This window comes from Lucilia sericata, unplaced genomic scaffold (genome assembly GCF_015586225.1).
Source record: "Lucilia sericata isolate MDLA Ls3-8-SP2 unplaced genomic scaffold, ASM1558622v1 Contig000443F_arrow, whole genome shotgun sequence".
NCBI lineage: Eukaryota > Metazoa > Arthropoda > Insecta > Diptera > Calliphoridae > Lucilia > Lucilia sericata.
This window is the reverse complement of record NW_023994458.1, coordinates 51262-76781: the sequence shown is the minus strand read 5'-3', so window position 1 is coordinate 76781 and position 25520 is coordinate 51262. Positions and strand designations below refer to the sequence as shown.

At 31.3% G+C, this 25520-nt stretch overlaps 1 protein-coding gene across 1 annotated transcript; it reads left to right on the top strand.

Annotated features, from left to right (window-relative positions):
- The first annotated feature begins 721 nt into the window (after positions 1–721).
- LOC119604909 (GATOR complex protein Iml1) lies at positions 722–23819 on the top strand. The gene is given in 29 exon segments (XM_037957815.1): positions 722–914; positions 978–1285; positions 1412–1435; positions 1437–2132; positions 2191–2436; positions 2504–2619; positions 2672–2843; positions 2900–3076; positions 3189–3393; positions 3456–3590; positions 6863–6967; positions 12378–12758; positions 12761–12806; positions 12870–13044; positions 15068–15083; positions 15086–15181; positions 15184–15260; positions 15660–15737; positions 15982–16046; positions 19414–19539; positions 19617–19921; positions 19979–20146; positions 20294–20454; positions 22460–22513; positions 22515–22626; positions 22695–22807; positions 22902–22957; positions 23028–23133; positions 23200–23819. Coding segments are annotated over 29 exon segments (4623 nt in total). The 5' UTR covers positions 722–871; the 3' UTR covers positions 23461–23819.
- The last annotated feature ends 1701 nt before the right edge of the window (positions 23820–25520 follow it).

The following is a 25520-nucleotide window of genomic DNA, read 5'->3' as shown; positions in this document are numbered from 1 at the left end:
ACTTTTTGACTATTTTCGACTATTTTTTTACTTTTTTCGAATTTTTCCGATTATTTTAGAGTTTTTGATTTTTTTTCACATTTTTCAAATTTTCGACTATTTCTGAATTTTCGACTTTTTCCGACTTATACCGACATTTCGACTTATTTTCGACTTTTTATGACTTTTCGACTTTCATCGACTTTTCAACATTTTTCGACTTTTTTCGACTTTTTCCGACTTTTTCCGACTTTTTCCGACTTTTTGACTCTTTTCGACTTTTGGTTTTTTATTTACAGAGTCGACTTTTTTCATAGACGATAGTCGAGTTATCGACTTTTTTGGAACAAAATAGTCGACTTCGAAAGTCGATTTATAGAACCCTACTTTGCATATCAACGGCTAAATCTAATTAATTAAATAATGGATTAGATTGTCAATAGTCCACTGTAATATAAAGTATTTTTTAAAGCAAATACGACAGACATATTTTTTCCTCTTCGTCGAACAGACTGGTTGATACATTTGATGCCTGTCGAAAAGTGGCACCGCTTTTTAGTTTTGCAAATTTCTAACCCAAAACATGAAAGTAAGGCCTTTGGGAAAAATTATAAATTATAAATAAACTCAGTTGGCCTTCTCATTTGTAAACAAACTATAAATTGTAACGAAAGCAGTTATTTCAAAACTGTACTGCTAAAACAAACAGTTGGCAATGTCATCAAAACAGATGATTTCTAAATATTGATAAGAAATTTCTTCTTTTTCATTACAACTTTTGTTTTCATTGTAAGCGTTTGTGTTTTTTTACAAGAAAACAATGCATAAATTACGAAAATAAGTAAAATTTTAATTAAATAACAACGAATTGTAATAAAGAAACAAAAGAAAAATGAAATTATATAAATTATATACACACACTAAATCATATAATGGTAAAAATATATGGAAAAATTTGCTAAATAAGTATACACAAGATTTTACTTTTTCTATCACAGATGCAGATCTTTTAATCAACAACAAGGAACACCCCGATGCTAAGGCGGGAGATATTGTTGAGGTATTTCATCGTGACGATGAGGAAAATACAAGATTGCTATTGCAGATAACGACATTTACAGATCTGAAAAATCGTGATGTGATTAGTATAGAAAGTGGTGTGGCAAATCAATTTAAACTGCGCACCTTTAATGATGTTGTTATGCGTGTGGTCGATGTGGCTGATGTTGCTTTAGATTCAATTGAAATTACTTTTAAGGATCAGTATATGGGTCGTTCGGAAATGTGGCGTTTAAAGAAGTATTTGGTGAGTTGCTCTTATTAGGGTAGAGTAGGTGTGTTTGTTGGAAGTTGTAGGTGTATTTAAAGAAGTAAAGAGGCATTTTTAAAGAACTGCAATTATAATTTTATTTTCCTTTAAAAAAACAAACAGACTAATACATGTGTTTATGTCAATAAAAAAAATCGACTACAATGACATGCAAATACGTTGCCAAGTATACGAGATGTGGTCACAAGGTGAACGTGTTTCATGTGGTGTTATAACCGAAGATACAAAAATAGTTTTTCGCAGCAGCACCTCAATGGTCTACTTATTCCTACAAATGTCTTCGGAAATGTGGGACTTTGATATACATGGAGATTTGTATTTCGAAAAGGCGGTAAATGGTTTTCTTACAGAACTATTTCACAAATGGAAAAAACTTGGTTGTAATCATGAAGTCACCATAGTTCTGTTTTCACGCACATTTTACGCCGCCAAATCACTGGATGAATTTCCCGATCATATGCGTGAATGTTTACAAATGGATTATAAAGGAAGATTTTATGAGGATTTCTATCGCGTAGCCATACAAAATGAACGCAATGATGATTGGTGCACGGTATTGGCTCAATTAAGAAAACTATTTACTTCTTATCAAAAAACTGTATTAAATTATCATGCTCGGGAGGGTGTGAAAATACCAACAGCTTATAATTCGACAGCAGCTCAAGGCAACTTTTTGGAAGTATTAAATATTTCCTTAAACACATTTGAAAAACACTATCTAGATCGTACATTTGATCGTACAGGTCAGCTGTCAGTGGTGGTAACTCCCGGGGTGGGAGTATTTGAGGTAGATCGAGAACTAACCAATATAACGAAACAAAGGGTTAGTATTCCTTTAAATATTAAAGAAATGTTTATAATTATGAAATTATTTACCTTAGGTCATAGATAATGGTGTGGGCAGCGATTTGGTGTGTGTTGGCGAACAGCCTTTGCATGCTGTTCCTTTATTGAAATTTCATAATAAAGACACTTCTCTCACAGCAGCAGATGATTACTCTTTACCGCATTGGATAAATTTAAGTTTTTATTCCACTAATAAAAAGATTGCCTACTCAAATTTTATACCACGCATTAAATTGCCTCCTATGATTGCAAATGCTCCTATTAAAATGGATACTAATAGTGTAAGTTTTAAAGAATATTAAACTAAATACAAAATTCTTTATTGGTCATGATTTTTTCTCTTTAAAGGACAATGAAAATAATTTCCTTAGTTGTAATCAATCGGAATATATACATAATTCTTTGTTTGATTATGAAGCCTATGATGATCAAATATTTCAACCACCACCAGCTCAGGGCACTTGGTAATAAACTCTATATTTAGTTTAAATGATTTTTTATTATTTTTGTTTCCAGTTCTTTACAGCGTATTATTAGAGCTAAGAAGACATCAGTGCCCAGTTTAGAAACGTATGCTTTTCAAAATAATGATTGGGAAAACTTTACCCCTACTAAAGTGCCCAGTTTAAGACGCAAAATGTCTGATCCCGATATACATCATGGTACTTCGGGAATTTTGGCAGCCATGGTTTGTTTATTCGAATAATTCTTTTTTATAAGTATGAATATGTCTATAACTTTTAGAGTGATGTCACCAATCTTTCTGAATCTTTGGCCTCGGAGAAAAATGCCAGACGTTCTATTGTTTCCATTGCACCCATAGTAAGACCAGGAAGGTCACTTATTAATCCGTTTGATCCATCACATGTAACAATAAAATTGACATCAAATCGTCGTCGTTGGACTCATATTTTTCCAAAGGTAATTGAAATATTTTTTTGTTTATTCTTTTAATAAATATGTTGTAGTTCAGTTCTAGTACAGTTCTAAAATGTATGTATTAATAGAATCAATTAAAAATTATTTTCTTTAGGGTCCCACCGGAGTACTCATACAGCAGCATCATTATCAGGCAGTACCAGCAAAACAAAATTGCAATCAATTCAATAACAATAATGATAATGACTACTCATCTTGTTACAATTCTATGGAGTACGATCATACATCAAATTGTTCGACACTAAGTAAATCCATTACAAATAGCTTAAACAATACGGGTGAAACTGATAAACTTGAAAGTAAGACTCTCTAATATGTAAATCTATATTTTTTATATTTAATATTTTTTAAAACTTTCCAGTTACTAGAAAACGCAACAATTCCCTACTAAATACTTCAGCATTAGTGGCTAACACCTCAACTGCCGCAGTACCAGCTAAGAGTTTTCTCTGGGGTGCTACTGGTGAACAGGAGTGGACTCCAGCCATTACCACAGGTATTTCCAAAACTAAAACTTTGTCCACTTTAAACATTTGGCAATATAATATGTGTTTTTCTCTATGTAAACTCTTATTGTGATATTGTCAAAAAACGAATTTCTCATTTCAACCCCCTTTAAAATTGTTTACAATCTATGTTTATTGGTTTTTTTTACAGTTTGTTTATATATTAATTAATATTATTATTTTTTAGTTTATGTTTTGGAATTTTTGTTCTTTAACAGTTTGGGTAATTGTGTTACAAAAGGAAAACAAAAGTATAAATACAAATTTATACCGAAAAAGTGCATATATGAAATTAATTAATTTTAAAATAACAATACATACAAACATATATAATTGATATGAAACTATTAGAAAAGGGTTTACATAATAATACAAGCTTTTAAGCTTATTAGTATATTTTTTCCACTATGTTATATTTGATTGCATTTAATTTTGTTTTATAATACTCATTAGGTTTAAGAAATATATTTTATTTTTTTAAGTAAAGTGTTTACAAGAATTTTTAATTATCTGGAAGTACCCATACACTATTAATATTTTTATTTTATTAACTCATTAAAATTTTTTAGCAAATCATCTCTTAAAGACATACTGAGGAATCAGTTTTATAAAAACTAACAGTTCTAATTCACTTTTATTTGTCGTTTAATTCTAGATCCGTTCTAGTTCAATTCTAGTTCAGTTCTAGTTCAGTTCTAGTTCAGTTCTAGTTCAGTTCTAGTTCAGTTCTAGTTCAGTTCTAGTTCAGTTCTAGTTCAGTTCTAGTTCAGTTCTAGTTCAGTTCTAGTTCTAGTTCAGTTCTAGTTCAGTTCTAGTTCAGTTCTAGTTCAGTTCTAGTTCAGTTCTAGTTCAGTTCTAGTTCAGTTCTAGTTCAGTTCTAGTTCAGTTCTAGTTCAGTTCTAGTTCAGTTCTAGTTCAGTTCTAGTTCAGTTCTAGTTCAGTTCTAGTTCAGTTCTAGTTCAGTTCTAGTTCAGTTCTAGTTCAGTTCTAGTTCAGTTCTAGTTCAGTTCTAGTTCAGTTCTAGTTCAGTTCTAGTTCAGTTCTAGTTCAGTTCTAGTTCAGTTCTAGTTCAGTTCTAGTTCAGTTCTAGTTCAGTTCTAGTTCAGTTCTAGTTCAGTTCTAGTTCAGTTCTAGTTCAGTTCTAGTTCAGTTCTAGTTCAGTTCTAGTTCAGTTCTAGTTCAGTTCTAGTTCAGTTCTAGTTCAGTTCTAGTTCAGTTCTAGTTCAGTTCTAGTTCAGTTCTAGTTCAGTTCTAGTTCAGTTCTAGTTCAGTTCTAGTTCAGTTCTAGTTCAGTTCTAGTTCAGTTCTAGTTCAGTTCTAGTTCAGTTCTAGTTCAGTTCTAGTTCAGTTCTAGTTCAGTTCTAGTTCAGTTCTAGTTCAGTTCTAGTTCAGTTCTAGTTCAGTTCTAGTTCAGTTCTAGTTCAGTTCTAGTTCAGTTCTAGTTCAGTTCTAGTTCAGTTCTAGTTCAGTTCTAGTTCAGTTCTAGTTCTAGTTCAGTTCTAGTTCAGTTCTAGTTCAGTTCTAGTTCAGTTCTAGTTCTAGTTCAGTTCTAGTTCAGTTCTAGTTCAGTTCTAGTTCAGTTCTAGTTCAGTTCTAGTTCAGTTCTAGTTCAGTTCTAGTAGTTCAGTTCTAGTTCAGTTCTAGTTCAGTTCTAGTTCAGTTCTAGTTCAGTTCTAGTTCAGTTCTAGTTCAGTTCTAGTTCAGTTCTAGTTCAGTTCTAGTTCAGTTCTAGTTCAGTTCTAGTTCAGTTCTAGTTCTAGTTCAGTTCTAGTTCAGTTCTAGTTCAGTTCTAGTTCAGTTCTAGTTCAGTTCTAGTTCAGTTCTAGTTCAGTTCTAGTTCAGTTCTAGTTCAGTTCTAGTTCAGTTCTAGTTCAGTTCTAGTTCAGTTCTAGTTCAGTTCTAGTTCAGTTCTAGTTCAATTCTAGTTCAGTTCTAGTTCAGTTCTAGTTCTAGTTCAGTTCTAGTTCTAGTTCAGTTCTAGTTCTAGTTCAGTTCTAGTTCTAGTTCAGTTCTAGTTCAGTTCTAGTTCTAGTTCAGTTCTAGTTCAGTTCTAGTTCAGTTCTAGTTCAGTTCTAGTTCAGTTCTAGTTCAGTTCTAGTTCAGTTCTAGTTCAGTTCTAGTTCAGTTCTAGTTCAGTTCTAGTCCAGTTCTAGTTCAGTTCTAGTTCAGTTCTAGTTCAGTTCTAGTTCTAGTTAAGTTCTAGTTCAGTTCTAGTTCAGTTCTAGTTCTAGTTCAGTTCTAGTTCAGTTCTAGTTCTAGTTCTAGTTCAGTTCTAGTTCAGTTCTAGTTCAGTTCTAGTTCAGTTCTAGTTCTAGTTCAGTTCTAGTTCAGTTCTAGTTCAGTTCTAGTTCAGTTCAAGTTCAGTTCTAGTTCAGTTCTAGTTCAGTTCTAGTTCAGTTCTAGTTCAGTTCTAGTTCAGTTCTAGTTCAGTTCTAGTTCAGTTCTAGTTCAGTTCTAGTTCAGTTCTAGTTCAGTTCTAGTTCAGTTCTAGTTCAGTTCTAGTTCAGTTCTAGTTCAGTTCTAGTTCAGTTCTAGTTCAGTTCTAGTTCAGTTCTAGTTCAGTTCTAGTTCAGTTCTAGTTCAGTTCTAGTTCAGTTCTAGTTCAGTTCTAGTTCAGTTCTAGTTCAGTTCTAGTTCAGTTATAGTTTAGTTATAGTTCATATAAATTTCATAATAATATGCAATTAGGTATAAAATATTATATAAGTAACAGCATTATAATGTTTACATAGTAATAATCATCACATTTTGTGTTTATATTGTTTAATTCACAACTTAATGGAAGAGTTGTATAACGCCTACAAAAAAACTTATAATAGTAAATAAACAAACTTAAACAACTCTACAAGACGTTATGTATGAAACAAAGATAAGTTGGTAATTTGTAAATTATCATTTAATTATAATTCTATAGAAAATGACAAGATGATTGTCACACTAAATTTTAGTTACGGCCAATATAGACATCATGCCCATCATTTACATACTATTTATTACGAAACTAATACATACATATTTATTTTTAAATGTTGTTAAAATTACTTATGATTTTTTTAATATCCTCTCATTCATACTTTAACATCTATTAACCATCTCAATTAAAATACAAATAACGATTAATTCTTTTTCAAACTGTTTTGTTGTTCCCGTTCCCATCAAACCTTCACTACAACAACTATATAATTAAAAAAAAAAAAAAAAACAATAATATAATTACATTTTTGTTTGGAAAAACATAACAACTCATTTAACATAATCGCAGTGAATGGTAGTGTGCGTAAACATTTAATACCAATAGTTGAAACAGAAACCACAATGGGAAATGTGTTCGAGACAGAAGCTGATGGAAAAGGAAAAATAATCATAGGTTAGCAAATTTTGTATAAACAAACAAAATGGAACGTAATATAATTATTTTTATTAATTTTTTTTGTAGTTAAACAAAATTTATATTTTTATATAAACAAAGCTCGCACATTTTTTTCTAGTAATAACATTTAATTTGCATATAAATTTATCAAAACAGCTTCAACATTTAATAAAAAAAAAACGATTATTTTACCACAAATGAACACTTTTTCACACTGTAGATAGTTTTCAAATAATATTATTATTTAAATACTACGTTTTTGCACACTATTTATTATAAAATGCAGTATGTACCAAGACACAATTAATTTTAAATAAATTTTGGTAATTAATATTGGTTTACAAACAACACTTTTAAGTATAAGAAAATTTTACGGATATTTGGATTTTTATTGCATTATTAATACAGCCATAGTTATATGTCTATTTTATCCTTTGGAACTTAATGAAAAGTTTTTACATAAACTAAATTTATCAAAAATTTAATTCAATACATAATTTAAAAAAAATATATATTTAAATTTTGTTGAAAATATCGATAAATGGTTAAATTGATAGAAAGATTTCGATAAATCAATATTTTATCGAAAATTTCCAGAATATAGTAATTGAACGAAAATTGCTAGTTTTGTTCTAATTCCGTTCTAGTTCAGTTCTAGTTCAGTTCTAGTTCAGTTCTAGTTCAGTTCTAGTTCAGTTCTAGTTCAGTTCTAGTTCAGTTCTAGTTCAGTTCTAGTTCAGTTCTAGTTCAGTTCTAGTTCAGTTCTAGTTCAGATCTAGTTCAGTTCTAGTTCAGTTCTAGTTCTGTTCTAGTTCAGTTCTAGTTCAGTTCTAGTTCAGTTCTAGTTCAGTTCTAGTTCAGTTCTAGTTCAGTTCTAGTTCAGTTCTAGTTCAGTTCTAGTTCAGTTCTAGTTCAGTTCTAGTTCAGTTCTAGTTCAGTTCTAGTTCAGTTCTAGTTCAGTTCTAGTTCAGTTCAGTTCTAGTTCAGTTCTAGTTCAGTTCTAGTTCAGTTCTAGTTCAGTTCTAGTTCAGTTCTAGTTCAGTTCTAGTTCAGTTCTAGTTCAGTTCTAAGTTCAGTTCTAGTTCAGTTCTAGTTCAGTTCTAGTTCAGTTCTAGTTCAGTTCTAGTTCAGTTCTAGTTCAGTTCTAGTTCAGTTCTAGTTCAGTTCTAGTTCAGTTCTAGTTCAGTTCTAGTTCAGTTCTAGTTCAGTTCTAGTTCAGTTCTAGTTCAGTTCTAGTTCAGTTCTAGTTCAGTTCTAGTTCAGTTCTAGTTCAGTTCTAGTTCAGTTCTAGTTCAGTTCTAGTTCAGTTCTAGTTCAGTTCTAGTTCAGTTCTAGTTCAGTTCTAGTTCAGTTCTAGTTCAGTTCTAGTTCAGTTCTAGTTCAGTTCTAGTTCAGTTCTAGTTCAGTTCTAGTTCAGTTCTAGTTCAGTTCTAGTTCAGTTCTAGTTCAGTTCTAGTTCAGTTCTAGTTCAGTTCTAGTTCAGTTCTAGTTCAGTTCTAGTTCAGTTCTAGTTCAGTTCTAGTTCAGTTCTAGTTCAGTTCTAGTTCAGTTGTTCTAGTTCAGTTCTAGTTCAGTTCTAGTTCAGTTCTAGTTCAGTTCTAGTTCAGTTCTAGTTCAGTTCTAGCAGTTCTTGTTCAGTTCTAGTTCAGTTCTAGTTCAGTTCTAGTTCAGTTCTAGTTCAGTTCTAGTTCAGTTCTAGTTCAGTTCTAGTTCAGTTCTAGTTCAGTTCTAGTTCAGTTCTAGTTCAGTTCTAGTTCAGTTCTAGTTCAGTTCTAGTTCAGTTCTAGTTCAGTTCTAGTTCAGTTCTAGTTCAGTTCTAGTTCAGTTCTAGTTCAGTTCTAGTTCAGTTCTAGTTCAGTTCTAGTTCAGTTCTAGTTCAGTTCTAGTTCAGTTCTAGTTCAATTCTAGTTCAGTTCTAGTTCAATTCTAGTTCAATTCTAGTTCAGTTCTAGTTCAGTTCTAGTTCAGTTCTAGTTCAGTTCTAGTTCAGTTCTAGTTCAGTTCTAGTTCAGTTCTAGTTCAGTTCTAGTTCAGTTCTAGTTCAGTTCTTGTTCAGTTCTAGTTCAGTTCTAGTTCAGTTCTAGTTCAGTTCTAGTTCAGTTCTAGTTCAGTTCTAGTTCAGTTCTAGTTCAGTTCTAGTTCAGTTCTAGTTCAGTTCTAGTTCAGTTCTAGTTCAGTTCTAGTTCAGTTCTTGTTCAGTTCTAGTTCAGTTCTAGTTCAGTTCTAGTTCAGTTCTAGTTCAGTTCTAGTTCAGTTCTAGTTCAGTTCTAGTTCAGTTCTAGTTCAGTTCTAGTTCAGTTCTAGTTCAGTTCTAGTTCAGTTCTAGTTCAGTTCTAGTTCAGTTCTAGTTCAGTTCTAGTTCAGTTCTAGTTCAGTTCTAGTTCAGTTCTAGTTCAGTTCTAGTTCAGTTCAGTTAGTTCAGTTCTAGTTCAGTTCTAGTTCAGTTCTAGTTCAGTTCTAGTTCAGTTCTAGTTCAGTTCTAGTTCAGTTCTAGTTCAGTTCTAGTTCAGTTCTAGTTCAGTTCTAGTTCAGTTCTAGTTCAGTTCTAGTTCAGTTCTAGTTCAGTTCTAGTTCAGTTCTAGTTCAGTTCTAGTTCAGTTCTAGTTCAGTTCTAGTTCAGTTCTAGTTCAGTTCTAGTTCAGTTCTAGTTCAGTTCTAGTTCAGTTCTAGTTCAGTTCTAGTTCAGTTCTAGTTCAGTTCTAGTTCAGTTCTAGTTCAGTTCTAGTTCAGTTCTAGTTCAGTTCTAGTTCAGTTCTAGTTCAGTTCTAGTTCAGTTCTAGTTCAGTTCTAGTTCAGTTCTAGTTCAGTTCTAGTTCAGTTCTAGTTCAGTTCTAGTTCAGTTCTAGTTCAGTTCTAGTTCAGTTCTAGTTCAGTTCTAGTTCAGTTCTAGTTCAGTTCTAGTCAGTTCTAGTTCAGTTCTAGTTCAGTTCTAGTTCAGTTCTAGTTCAGTTCTAGTTCAGTTCTAGTTCAGTTCTAGTTCAGTTCTAGTTCAGTTCTAGTTCAGTTCTAGTTCAGTTCTAGTTCAGTTCTAGTTCAGTTCTAGTTCAGTTCTAGTTCAGTTCTAGTTCAGTTCTAGTTCAGTTCTAGTTCAGTTCTAGTTCAGTTCTAGTTCAGTTCTAGTTCAGTTCTAGTTCAGTTCTAGTTCAGTTCTAGTTCAGTTCTAGTTCAGTTCTAGTTCAGTTCTAGTTCAGTTCTAGTTCAGTTCTAGTTCAGTTCTAGTTCAGTTCTAGTTCAGTTTTCTAGTTCAGTTCTTGTTCAGTTCTAGTTCAGTTCTAGTTCAGTTCTAGTTCAGTTCTAGTTCAGTTCTAGTTCAGTTCTAGTTCAGTTCTAGTTCAGTTCTAGTTCAGTTCTAGTTCAGTTCTAGTTCAGTTCTAGTTCAGTTCTAGTTCAGTTCTAGTTCAGTTCTAGTTCAGTTCTAGTTCAGTTCTAGTTCAGTTCTAGTTCAGTTCTAGTTCAGTTCTAGTTCAGTTCTAGTTCAGTTCTAGTTCAGTTCTAGTTCAGTTCTAGTTCAGTTCAGTTCTAGTTCAGTTCTGTCTTTGTTTGATTGAAAATTTTCGATAAATTATTGAAAATAATTTAACAATTTTTTTAAATTTTTAAAATTATTATCAGAATTATATAACTATGGTTTAATTCTAATTGAATTTGGTATATTTTTAGTAGATTTGTTGCATGTTTGTTTTATTAATGCATGATTATACAAGTATTTAAAGACCTTAATATATTTAATGTATTTATCTATTAATTTACATTCATTTATTTCGTAGAATAGAAAAGTTACATCACTCATAAATTGTTTATTAAAAATATTAAAAGAATATGCACTTTTATATACATAATTATGTGTCTGTCCGAATGATTTGAGTTTTATGAAAGAAGAAACTACTCTATCTACTGAATAAACAATATCAAACTATCAAGGATATTAATTTTCAATTATAAACTAAATAAAATATAAGAAATGTAACCATAAAAATATGTATGAAACCTGCAAACTTAGAGGTTTGATCTCAAATTGAGTATAATTAATTCTAAATCAAAGGGTTTCTTAAATATTAATTTTTAAAAAAAATACTTTAACACTTAGAGCTGAGTTTTCTAATGTTTTAAATATTCTAATGATATATGTATAAAAAAATTTTGTTAATTTTTATACTTACTTGTATTTTGGTGTATGTGAAATATTTTAAAAGATCATTTTATAAAACATAAAAATGATTCCCTAAAAGTAACTCCCTAATGCTTTTTTATTATTTTGGCTTTCAACGTTTAATTACAACTTGGTACATTTTAGAGCCCTGCATGAGTAACTCTATTTGCTACACACAATGAGTGACTCATTGTTTTGCACTCAACTCATTGTTTGTTTAGAATAGTATTTACAAAGTTTTGTTATACTCAAACGTTGTGAGTACTATCAAGTGAATGTGCAACTACATTCAAATCGAGTGAGTGAACAATTTGTTTATGTTAAAACAATACAAAATAGATTGTTTGGATCGAATGAATCGATTCAAACTTTTTCTTGAATAAGTGGTGAAAATTTTGAATGCTGTTAAAACTAGTTCCTGTGGCCCGAATTCGCTGAAATTTGGTAGTCTTGAGTACAATTGATGACAAGATAATATTATGTTCGAATATTCGAAATTAAGTTCGAAAATTCGAAGTTATGTTCGAAAAATTTTTTATGCTTTTAAATTATTCTTTGAGTCCAAAAAACTAAAAAAAAAATTTCGAAAATTCGAACTCATGTTCGAAAAAAATTTAAAGCTGATAAAACCAGTTTCCGTGGACCAAATTGGCTGAAATTTGGCAGTGTTAAGTACAGTTGATGACGCTACTATATTATCTTCGACTATTCGAAATTAAGTTCGAAAATTCGAAGTAATATTCAAAAAATCTGTTAATTTGTCAAACTTAAAAATTGTTTTGCTTTCACTCGATTCACTCACTGTATACTACTTGAATTGAATCACACAAAACACTCTCATTACTTGTTTCGTTTGAATTGAGTATTGACTAACATTCCTTATTTTCAAATATACTATTCATTTCATTCATAAAACAATGAGTGAGTCAAACACAGTGTTTGAAAAAAAATCAAATGTTTTAATTTATTATTTAAGTCACTCATGCAGGGCTCTAGTACATTTATGTATATTAATTAAATGCTTTCCTTTTCAATGGTGTGGTTAATTTATGTTATTGTTATTATGGTATTTAAATATAGTGTCCTATTATTTCACTAAACAAAATACAAAAACCAAACACTACCTATTCGTAATCGAGAGTGTTGTATTGTTGTAAATGTTAACACAGAAAATTAATATTAAAAAAACTAAATAATTTTAATAATCTTTTCCATTTTTCTTAATATGACATAATTTGCCACCATAAAACTTTATAGGGGTAGATTGGAAATCTCTAACGATACCCGCTTGTCTGCCCATAACCACTGACTATTTCCCCGATAAGCGTTCTCTGCACAATGATTATGTTATATCCGATTATACTCTACTGCCGGATGATGTAAATTTAGATTATGCCAATAGTCGTGCTATTTATCGTAAACCTCTGACAACTGAAGAAGTTTGTACGGAAATTGTATCACAACGTTTGGCTCAAGGTTTTCAATTGATTGTTTTGGAAGAGAAGGCAAATACAACTCCGGCTCAGGCACCATGTTGTGGTGGTCTGAAACAACAAAAACCTACATCGGTGTTGCATATGAAACCAATGACGGAGATCACTAAAGAATATTTATTATCGATAGGTCGTATTTTCCATAAATCACCTTAAATGGTTCGGTTATCACTGTAACGGGCTATAGGCCAAGGTGAGAATGATTGTGTGGGTATACTTTAATACTATTGATTATATTTTCTTGTTTTCTTTTAAGACATCCTTATCCCCCTATTAATGTTGATTATCGTTATCGTTTCCATGCCCCTCAACATGAAACCTATGAGATTTCTGGTGTTAATTTTACTACCGAAAAATTGGAAAATTTCAATTGGAATTATATGGATCATTATATTTGCACTAGAGGAGATACTGATTATCCCTTAATGGAGGTGAGTTGATATGAGAAAAGTTTTATTTTACAAACATTATTATACTTCCCTTAACACAGAGGTAAATCGTTACTTTTGTTAAAGCAGTTGCGCCGCCCACTCATTCCATTATTGCGTGAGGTGGAAACAAAATTCAAAATTCAAACATCCATTCCAGTTCTCTTTGTTCAGTTCTAGTTCAGTTCTAGTTCAGTTCTAGTTCAGTTCTGTTCAGTTCTAGTTCAGTTCTAGTTCAGTTCTAGTTCAGTTCTAGTTCAGTTCTAGTTCAGTTCTAGTTCAGTTCTAGTTCAGTTCTAGTTCAGTTCTAGTTCAGTTCTAGTTCAGTTCTAGTTCAGTTCTAGTTCAGTTCTAGTTCAGTTCTAGTTCAGTTCTAGTTCAGTTCTAGTTCAGTTCTAGTTCAGTTCTAGTTCAGTTCTAGTTCAGTTCTAGTTCAGTTCTAGTTCAGTTCTAGTTCAGTTCTAGTTCAGTTCTAGTTCAGTTCTAGTTCAGTTCTAGTTCAGTTCTAGTTCAGTTCTAGTTCAGTTCTAGTTCAGTTCTAGTTCAGTTCTAGTTCAGTTCTAGTTCAGTTCTAGTTCAGTTCTAGTTCAGTTCTAGTTCAGTTCTAGTTCAGTTCTAGGTCAGTTCTAGTTCAGTTCTAGTTCGTTCTAGTTCAGTTCTAGTTCAGTTCTAGTTCAGTTCTAGTTCAGTTCTAGTTCAGTTCTAGTTCAGTTCTAGTTCAGTTCTAGTCAGTCTAGTTCAGTTCTAGTTCAGTTCTAGTTCGTTCTAGTTCAGTTCTAGTTTCAGTTCTAGTTCAGGTTCTATTCAGTTCTAGTTCAGTTCTAGTTCAGTTCTAGTTCAGTTCTAGTTCAGTTCTAGTTCAGTTCTAGTTCAGTTCTAGTTCAGTTCTAGTTCAGTTCTAGTTCAGTTCTAGTTCAGTTCTAGTTCAGTTCTAGTTCAGTTTCTAGTTCAGTTCTAGTTCAGTTTCTAGTCATTCTAGTTCAGTCTTAGTTCAGTTTCTAGTTCAGTTCTAGTTCAGTCTAGTTCAGTTCTAGTTCAGTTCTAGTTTCAGTTTCTAGTTCAGTTCTAGTTCAGTTCTAGTTCAGTTCGTAGTTCAGTTCTAGTTCATTTCTAGTTCAGTTCTAGTTCAGTTCTAGTTTCATGTTCTAGTTCAGTTCTAGTTCGGTCTAAGTTCAGTTTAGTTCAGTTCTAGATCAGTTTAGTCAGTCAGTTCTAGATCAGTTGTAGTTCAGTTGTAGTTCAGTTCTAGTTCAGTTTCTAGTTCAGTTCTAGTTCAGTTCTAGTTCAGTTCTAGTTCAGTTCTAGTTCAGTTCTAGTTCAGTTCTAGTTCAGTTCTAGTTCAGTTCTAGTTCAGTTCTAGTTCAGTTCTAGTTCAGTTCTAGTTCAGTTCTAGTTCAGTTCTAGTTCAGTTCTAGTTCAGTTCTAGTTCAGTTCTAGTTCAGTTCTAGTTCAGTTCTAGTTCAGTTCTAGTTCAGTTCTAGTTCAGTTCTAGTCATTTCTAGTTCAGTTCTAGTTCAGTTCTAGTTCAGTTCTAGTTCAGTTCTAGTTCAGTTCTAGTTCAGTTCTAGTTCAGTACTAGTTCAGTTCTAGTTCAGTTCTTAGATCAGTTCTAGTTCATTCTAGTTCAGTTCTTGTTCAGTTCTAGTTAAGTTCAGTTCATTCTAGTTCAGGTTCGTTCTAGTTCAGTTCTAGTTCAGTTCTAGTTCAGTTCTAGTTCATTCTAGTTCAGTTCTAGTTCAGTTCTAGTCTCAGTTCTAGTTCAGTTCTAGTTCAGTTCTAGTTCAGTTCTAGTTCAGTTCTAGTTCAGTTCTAGTTCAGTTCTAGTTTCAGTTCTAGTTCAGTTCTAGTTCAGTTCTAGTTCAGTTTCTAGTTCAGTTCTAGTTCAGTTCTAGTTAGTCTAGTTTCAGTTCTAGTTCAGTCTAGTTTAGTTCTAGTTCATTCTAGTTCAGTTCTAGTTAGTCTAGTTCTGTTTTAGTTCTATTTTTGTGCAATAAATTTTAATAAACAGTATTGTATATTTTTCCAGAGCTTAAAATATTGGCGTTTCGTATGTATTTATTACCCAAAGAGAATAGAGCTATGAATACAATAATTGAACAAGGTTGTCAGCACTGTGATGTCTTCACCGATAACGCCGTGGACATACTAAGCAACAAGTAGATGATTTTATGCGTTTCGTTGAATTGCATTTGAATAAATTGAAAAGACGTAAAGCACGCGTAAGCATATCATCAATTATTTCTGATTATTTCTGTTATTAATTATTTATTTCTCGTTTTTGTATGGAATTTAGTTAAACTAATTATGTTTTTTTATGCTTTATATAATATTGTTCTTTATTATATTTATTTGCCAGTTTTATTTATTATCTTTACTATTTATTTTATTTGAATTTATTTTTTTTTTATTATTTACTACATTTATGTATATTTTTCCCCAAAAAACGTATTTATGTACAGTATTATTTTACAATATTAATTAAATTTTTAACCTACATACTACAATATTTATTTAAAAAATATTTACCACACAACAACAACAACAATTTTAATACTTTTTTCCCAAAATTTTATTATTGTTGCTTTTGCCTTATGTGTTTGAGTTGGAATCGTTTACAGGATAGTCCTACTGCACAAAGTCATCTAACAAGAAGGCGCCACAGTACCAGCATAATATCCAGACCTCCATCTAATCAGGTTCTCTATCTAAAACTTTTACTATCTTTTTTCCTCTTTTACTAAAAACTAGTTTTTTCTAATTGTTTTTGTCAAGACTTTAATTTAATTCTAAAAATTTTGTCCCTTGTCTTGTTAATTACAAACATATATATTTTTTTGTTTTGTTCTTTGTTTTACCCTCTAATTTGCAAAACAAATGCATTAATTAATTAATTTTAAAGAAAAAGGTCCACTAAATTTTTATATATTTTTTAATATTTAGGGTGTTACAAATTCGCCGTTTCGTGAACGTGTTGGCAGTAATCGTTTGCCCGAAAAGCGACCAAGGTTTTTATATAAACAATTTTAGTTTAAAGAAACAATATTTTTTGTTTGTTAGCCTTTTAAAATGGTTTGGCTTGGTTAAAACATTTTTTATTACAAACATTTGGTGTTTGCTTAATTAATACTATTATTAATCACTACTACTATTTATTTACGTATCTATTTTATTTTTATTTATTATTCACTAGTTTAAATTGTAATAGACACGCAGCTTAATATTCAATATTATTGTTTTTCTTTATTTTTTTTTATATTTCATAATCTAAATCAAATCAAATACATAATTGTTTATATTTGTTTTAGTTTTGATTCTAAACTACAAATATGAAAGGACTATTTACAAATCACTTTTCGAAATAGGTCTAATATTCATTTCTTTCTTGACGCCTCATAAGTTAGCTTAGATACCATTTCACCTGGTTCCAAAAATTGAAGCCTTTGTGATACTAGAAAAACATAATGATATTGAAAATTCGAAACTTAACGCAGCAGAAATGAAACTTCTAAAGAAGCGAAAATACATGCTCCAATGTGGATTGGAAGATGGTTCCTCTATAATAAATACTAATTATTATTTTTTAAGAAATGATTTGAATGCTGTTGTTATGGTTATTAAAATGTTAATGGCGAGATGTCAACATCTTTTATACAAAAGTTTCAAAAGCTACGTGTCTTTGTATCTTTATGTCTGCTTATAATACTTATTAAAAACATTTAATTTTATAAATATATTAATTTTATTTTAAGCACTTGTTTTGTACATACATACATATGTAGCCAGATTATTTATTTCTATTACACAAAAAAAAAAAAAAAAAAAAAAAAACAAACTGACTAGAACTGAACTAGATCTGAACTAGAACAGAACTAAAACTGAACTAGAACTGAACTAGAACTGAACTAGAACTGAACTAGAACTGAACTAGAACTGAACTAGAACTGAACTAGAACTGAACTAGAACTAACTAGAACTGAACTAGAACTGAACTAGAACTGAACTAGAACTGAACTAGAACTGAACTAGAACTGAACTAGAACTGAACTAGAACTGAACTAGAACTTGAACTAGAACTGAACTAGAACTGAACTAGAACTGAACTAGAACTGAACTAGAACTGAACTAGAACTGAACTAGAACTGAACTAGAACTGAACTAGAACTGAACTAGAACTGAACTAGAACTGAACTAGAACTGAACTAGAAGTGAACTAGAACTGAGCTAGAACTGAACTAGAACTGAACTAGAACTGCACTAGAACTGAACTAGAACTGAACTAGAATCTGAACTAGAACTTAACTAGCACTAGAACTGAACTAGAACTGAACTAGAACTGAACTAGAACTGAACTAGAACTGAACTAGAACTGAAACTAAACTGAACTAGAAACTGAACTAGAACGAACTAGAACTGAACTAGAACTGAACTAGAACTGAACTAGAACTGATCTAGAACTGAACTAGAACTGAACTAGAACTGAACTAGAACTGAACTAGAACCAGAACTGAACTAGAACTGAACTAGAACTAGAACTGAACTAGAACTAGAACTAAACTGAACTAGAACTGAACTAGAACTGACTAAACTGAGACTAGAACTGAAACTAGAACTGAACTAGAACTGAACTAGAACTGAACTAGAACTGAACTAGAACTGAACTAGAAACAGAACTGAAACTAGAACTGACTAGAACTAACTAGAACTAGAACTGAACTAGAACTAGAACTGAACTAGAACTGAACTAGAACTGAACTAGAACTGAACTAGAACTGAACTAGAACTGAACTAGAACTGAACTAGAACGAACTAGAACTGAACTAGAACTGAACTAGAACTGAACTAGAACTGAACTAGAACTGAACTAGAACTGAACTAGAACTGAACTAGAACTGAACTAGAACTGAACTAGAACTGAACTAGAACTGAACTAGAACTGAACTAGAACTGAACTAGAACTGAACTAGAACTGAACTAGAACTGAACTAGAACTGAACTAGAACTGAACTAGAACTGAACTAGAACTGAACTAGAACTGAACTAGAACTGAACAGAACTGAACTAGAACTGAACTAGAACTGAACTAGAACTGAACTAGAACTGAGCTAGAACTGAGCTAGAACTGAACTAGAACTGAACTAGAACTGAACTAGAACTGAACTAGAACTGAACTAGAACTGAACTAGAACTGAACTAGAACTAGAACTGAACAGACTGAACTAGAACTGAACTAGAACTGAACTAGAACTGAACTAGAACTGGAACTAGAACTGAACTAGAAATGACTATAACTGAACTAGAACTGAACTAGAACGAACTAGAACTGAACTAGAACTGAACTAGAACTGAACTTGAACTGAACTAGAACTGAACTAGAACTGAACTAGAACTGAACTAGAACTGAACTAGAACTGAACTAGAACTGAACTAGAAACTGAAGTAGAACTGAAAGTAGAACTGAACTAGAACTGAACTATAGAACTGAACTAGAACTGAACTAAGAACTGAACTAGAACTGAACTAGAACTGAACTAGAACTGAACTAGAACTGAACTAGAACTGACTAGAACTGAACTAGACTGAACTAGAACTGAACTAGAACTGAACTAGAACTGAACTAGAACTGAACTAGAACTGACTAACTGAACTAGAACTGAACTAGAACTGAACTAGAACTGAACTAGAACTGACTAGAACTGAACTAGAACTGAACTAGAACTGAACTAGAACTGAACTAGAACTGAACTAGAACTGAACTGAACTAGAACTGAACTAGAACTGAACTAGACTGAACTAGAACTGAACTAGAACTGAACTAGAACTGAACTAGAACTGAACTAGAACTGAACTAGATCTGAACTAGAACTGAACGAAAATTAGAACTGAACAACGTTTGTTTATTGCTTGGATTAGCAAAATTGTTTATTTTATTTTATATAATAATTACAGAAGTGTGGTATCAGTCTCGCTACATATGTATTTATGCCACGTAAAGTACTATGTAGAAAAAATTGTCTGCTTAATATTTTAATATTGCTTTTTTAATTTATTTTCGTTTTTATTTTATTTTATGGTTTTTGGCTTACAGCATGTCACAACTAGATTCTCTGATAAACATCATATTATTTTTAACTCACCACAGCAAAGGTTTGTTGGTTTGTTTTGTAAAGGCACATACTTATCATTAAAATCTAAAAAACTTAAAAAAATCTCATTAAACATATTTTGTATATAATTTTCATAAATTCATTAACTGCAATTTTGAGTTGTTTTTCTCTATTTGGCAAATGTATTTTCAATGCATAAACGATTACACCAAATATTTGTAAAATACTTCTATGTACTTGTATATAATTTAAATTATTTTTTAAATAGTTACATAGCACGTTCTACGGTTTTAAAAACTGAACGGGCAGGTGGACGTATTATACATCCGGCAGCTGATGCTGCTGCAATTGCCTTAAATTCAGAGCTGAATCAGCATGATGATTATGATGAAGGGTAATTAACATTCATACATTTCCTTTAAATTATTTTAATTAATATGAAATTAATATTTTTATTTCTTTTTTTTAAAGATCCTCTACCGAAATTAAATTACGACCCAATGCTTCAATCAATGAAATATTTGAAGCAATGAAACATCCCGTTAATGGCGTTGCCTTCATTTCACAAACCCAAAGCCTGCCTTCGTATACATTTGTATCGTTTGATGCCTTAATGTGGCTTAAAAACAATTTGGATAACTCACGTAATCCTTTGGAAATTTTAGAGGCCATGCGCAAAGAGAAACTTATATGTCATGCCTCGGGTGATTTTAATAAGCCAGTAATAGCGGGCTTTTATTTATATTTTATAGCTCAACAAGATAAAAATGTTAAAGGTTAGTATAAAATATTAATATTTTCAATAAAGACTAATTATTTTTTTACTTTTTAAGACTACATACGTCCTCTTAATGATTTAAGTGCCTTTGAGAATGAATGGATGGAAATTGAATTGTTGGGCTGCAACAGTTTATGGAATGATGAAGCTACTTTACCGCATATACCGAATTTTCTAAAAGATATACCACCACCACAATCCTGGACAGATTGTTGTAAAAATCGTAAGAATGTTTATCAATTACACGCGTATTTTTTGATATTTAAAAAGTATCAAATAATTTAAAATTACAAATTGCAATTTTTTGGAAGGGAATTTTAAATAATATGTACATATAAACAAAATTTTTTAAACCTTTATTTTCTTTCAGAAAAAATCTATCGTCATTCACATTTGGAAATTGATGTCAACCAAAAGAGTGAACGCATGGAGTGGGGACACGTTAAATATCACACTGTTATGCAAACAGGTTTTGCATTTGAGATTGTAGTACAATGGGTTACATCGTCGGGACCAATAGTTTGGGATTTGGCAAGTGTTTAAGAAATACTTTTACTCCAACTGAACTAGAACTGAACTAGAACTGAACTAGAACTGAACTAGAACTGAACTAGAACTGAACTAGAACAGAACTAGAACTGAACTAGAACTGAACTAGAACTGAACTAGAACTGAACTAGAACTGAACTAGAACTGAACTAGAACTGAACTAGAACTGAACTAGAACTGAACTAGAACTGAACTAGAACTGAACTAGAACTGAACTAGAACTGAAACTAGAACTGAACTAGAACTGAACTAGAACTGAACTAGAACTGAACTAGAACTGAACTAGAACTGAACTAGAACTGAACTAGAACTGAACTAGAACTGAACTAGAACTGAACTAGAACTGAACTAGAACTGAACTAGAACTGAACTAGAACTGAACTAGAACTGAACTAGAACTGAACTAGAACTGAACTAGAACTGAACTAGACTGAACTAGAACTGAACTAGAACTGAACTAGAACTGAACTAGAACTGAACTAGAACTGAACTAGAACTGAACTAGAACTGAACTAGAACTGAACTAGAACTGAACTAGAACTGAACTAGAACTGAACTAGAACTGAACTAGAACTGAATAACTGAACTAGAACTGAACTAGAACTGAACTAGAACTGAACTAGAACTGAACTAAACTGAACTAGAACTGAACTAGAACTGAACTAGAACTGAACTAGAACTGACTAGAACTGAACTAGAATGAACTAGAATGAACTAGAACTGAACTAGAACTGAACTAGAACTTGAACTAGAACTGAACTAGAACTGAACTAGAACTGAACTAGAACTGACTAGAACTGAACTAGAACTGAACTAGAACTGAAACTAGAACTGAAACTAGAACTGAACTAGAACTGAACTAGAACTGAACTAGAACTGAACTAGAACTGAACTAGAACTGAACTAGAACTGAACTAGAACTGAACTAGAACTGAACTAGAACTGAACTAGAACTGAACTAGAACTGAACTAGAACTGAACTAGAACTGAACTAGAACTGACTAGAACTGAACTAGAACGAACTAGAACTGAACTAGAACTGAACTAGAACTGAACTAGAACTGAACTAGAACTGAACTAGAACTGAACTAGAACTGAACTAGAACTGAACTAGAACTGAACTAGAACTGAACTAGAACTGAACTAGAACTGAACTAGAACTGAACTAGAACTGAACTAGAACTGAACTGAACTGAACTAGAACTGAACTAGAACTGAACTAGAACTGAACTAGAACTGAACTAGAACTGAACTAGAACTGAACTAGAACTGAACTAGAACTGAACTAGAACTGAACTAGAACTGAACTAGAACTGAACTAGAACTGAACTAGAACTGAACTAGAACTGAACTAGAACTGAACAACTAGAACTGAACTAGAACTGAACTAGAACTGAACTAGAACTGAACTAGAACTGAACTAGAACTGAACTAGAACTGAACTAGAACTGAACTAGAACTGAACTAGAACTGAACTAGAACTGAACTAGAACTGAACTAGAACTGAACTAGAACTGAACTAGAACTGAACTAGAACTGAACTAGAACTGAACTAGAACTGAGAACTGAACTAGAACTGAACTAGAACTGAACTAGAACTGAACTAGAACTGAACTAGAACTGAACTAGAACTGAACTAGAACTGAACTAGAACTGAACTAGAACTGAACTAGAACTGAACTAGAACTGAACTAGAACTGAACTAGAACTGAACTAGATCTGAACTAGAACTGAACTAGAACTGAACTAGAACTGAACTAGAACTGAACTAGAACTGAACTAGAACTGAACTAGAACTGAACTAGAACTGAACTAGAACTGAACTAGAACTGAACTAGAACTGAACTAGAACTGAACTAGAACTGAACTAGAACTGAACTAGAACTGAACTAGAACTGAACTAGAACTAGAACTGAACTAGAACTGAATTACTTAGAATTGAACTAGAAAAATAAATTAATTTCATATTTTTCATTTCAAATTAAAGATTAATGGCTGGATACGTAAAGCCAATCAGTGTAATTACCAATTAGTACCAGTACCCCGCCGATCCCATGGCTGAACCATTTACCGAGAAATCTGATCCTCTCAGAGGACCCATATTTATACCCTTGGCTACTCAGCATTTAAATAATGGGGTCAATATGTTTGAAGGTAAGTTGTTTTTCAAATTTTGATTTTATTTTTGATCTGGTTAACGACATAATTTTTGTTGTCTGCAGAATTTTCGGAAGAAACTAGAGCCGATCGTATGTTATTATTCCAAGAAGCTATATTAGCACGTTTTGGATTTTTACCCTGTGTTGTGGAAAAGAAATTTACTTTTAACAAAGATGTGAGTATAAGAAAGGAAATCTTCCAAGTTTAAAAATTATTATTCATGTTATAAAAATTAAATGAATATATTTTATTCTTATTCATTATCTAAGATCCCAAAGGAATATCAATATGTTCATTGTTCTGGAAATATGTTTGCTCTTATACGGTAATAGACTATAAAAATTTAGCAAAAAATCTCATAAACAATTAATTTAAATTTAAATTGTATTCCATAGCTGTTCTAAAAATACCAATTATCAAATGGATTCACCAAGTAGACAAGAAGCCAATGTTACACGTTGTGTTTATGGTCACACCAATAATACTAATGTTCCTAAGAAGGTATTCATCATTTTAATAAATATTTAATATATTTCTTAAGCTAAAATAAACATTGCATAATTTCAGATTGGTTTCTTATGGGCCTGGAATCATATGATACCAAATAAAAAATGGAAATCTCTTCTCATTAACAATTCATCCGAAGGTGAATTATTTCAATTGAAAATGCTTAAAGATTTTCGTGAATTTTGTTCAAATACCGATAATCGTTTAGTTAAATTTTGGAATCATTGTCATGATTTAAAACGTGCTTCTTTAAATAATATTGAAAATATAAATAACAATAATAATAATATTGATAATAAATCATTATTAGCTTTAAGTTAAATAAAAAATGGGTTATTATTTGTATAATATACATATATTAATAATACTCTATACATTTTGTTAATTTCTTTCTGGAAATATTTATCTGTAACTAAAAATAATATAATTAGCTTTTTTCAATAATTTTTACATTATTGGTATAGTTTAAAATATTCAATATCTCTGTTTTATTATTATTGCGTTAAGTTTTTTTTATACAAACCGGGATGTGTTGTTGAAATCGAAGGATTTGAAATCGATCGATTTGAAAGTGTGCAAAACACAAATAGTTTTTTATTGATTTCAAGTCCAAATCGCTTTTCCTCACATACCTAAATAAAAATTTAAAATATTTAGAAAATAAATACATTTTTGAATATAATACAATTTGGATACTTTTTTGTTTTTATTCTTAACTGACTATATTTTCTTTCAGAATAATAAATTATAAAATTTGTTGGAAGAATTATAGTGAAATCGTATTATTAGTGAAAAGTTAAATATTTAGTAAAGTGTAAAATTTCTAAAATGTTTCTGAAAGAACGCATTTTTAGTGAAAAAATTTTAATTAAACCAGACATCTGGATCGATGAGCCAAACATTTATTTAATAATTGTTTAAAATCTACCGGAAGAAACACTAAACGAAAAATAATATCACAAATTTGGTTTCAAATCGAGTGACAGTTAAAATTTTAAATCAATTAGCAAAGTTACCTTATCTAAGACAAAAACCCATGAAATACAATTGTTTTTAGCAAACTGGCATCCCTATTATATATATCCCCCCTTCAACAATCATTGCGAAAAAAAAACTTTTCAACTAACAGTTTTAGAATCATTGCTTTTTGACAACTACTGTCAAAATACAAGAAGACAATTTGTTTTCTGTTGTAGTATTCATTTTCTTCTTGTTTTTTATTAAAACAAATCAAAATTTTTCCTTTTTTTCGTACATTAGTGGTGATGGTGGTACGTTCAACAAAAAAAATAATACAAAAAATGTATACATGGGACTCGCACAAGTTAATTAAATTCAATTAAATAAATCTCAATTTTATTTTGAAGACATAAAAAGTAAAATAAAGAATTAGTTTAACGAGCAATTGCCTGCAATTGTTTTGGACGTGTTGCTACTACTGCCTTTGCGTCCAGTAGTGGTGTGCTTTTCCTGCAAACTTTGATTTTATTCTGTTGCAGAAAAGGAGTGAACTACAGTAGCAGGTGTTTGCGTTATGTGTGAAAAGTTAGCAATTTAAGTTGGAACATCAACTGATACTAAAAAAGACTGTTTAGATGACTCGACTAATTGAGAGGGGTCAATTAACTATTCGGTAACCATTATCAGTTATTAAAAAAAAGCAAAGCATTGGATAGACGATGAACAATTAACATTTATAGATGATCAATGTTAAATGTTTATAACGAGCGAACGAACAGAATGCGGAGTGACTAAACTAAACATTTAATTTGATTCCTATGTTGGAAGCAGAGATATTTATATTATTCAATTGACTGCCACAATTCATATCAAAAGCTCGTAAATACTAGATGAAAAATTCCAGCTACAGTAATACGTCAAAATTTCTTATATTATCCTGCTTAACTGAAAATTTTGGATTATGGCGCAATTTAATTTGTAAGTTCAATATTTGTATAAACAAATGCTCTTATAGCTATTTATTTATTAGCTTTAATAACGTTTCTCTTTATTATACCTTAAGGTTCCTTTTTATAAATTCTCGCAAAAATAGTTTAATTTTGCGTGTCTTATGTCTGTTTATATTTAATCTAAATGGGACATTTTTAATGTTTACAGGGTGGGGAATTAGAAAGTTTTCATTTATTTTATAATATCAACTTAAAAATCATGATGGCCACCACCAATTTAGCTGTTTTTTAGTGGTTTAGTTTTTATGTCTCATGCACACCTATACTAGTGTTGTGTTTAACATTTTGTCGGGTCATTTTTTGTTAAATAATTCACGTAATTTTCAATGTTTATTTCATAATTCTAATATTTAACCAAATGTGTATTCTTATCAAAACTTTAGCAGTTTTTTCTTTCTTGCTCAAGTTAAC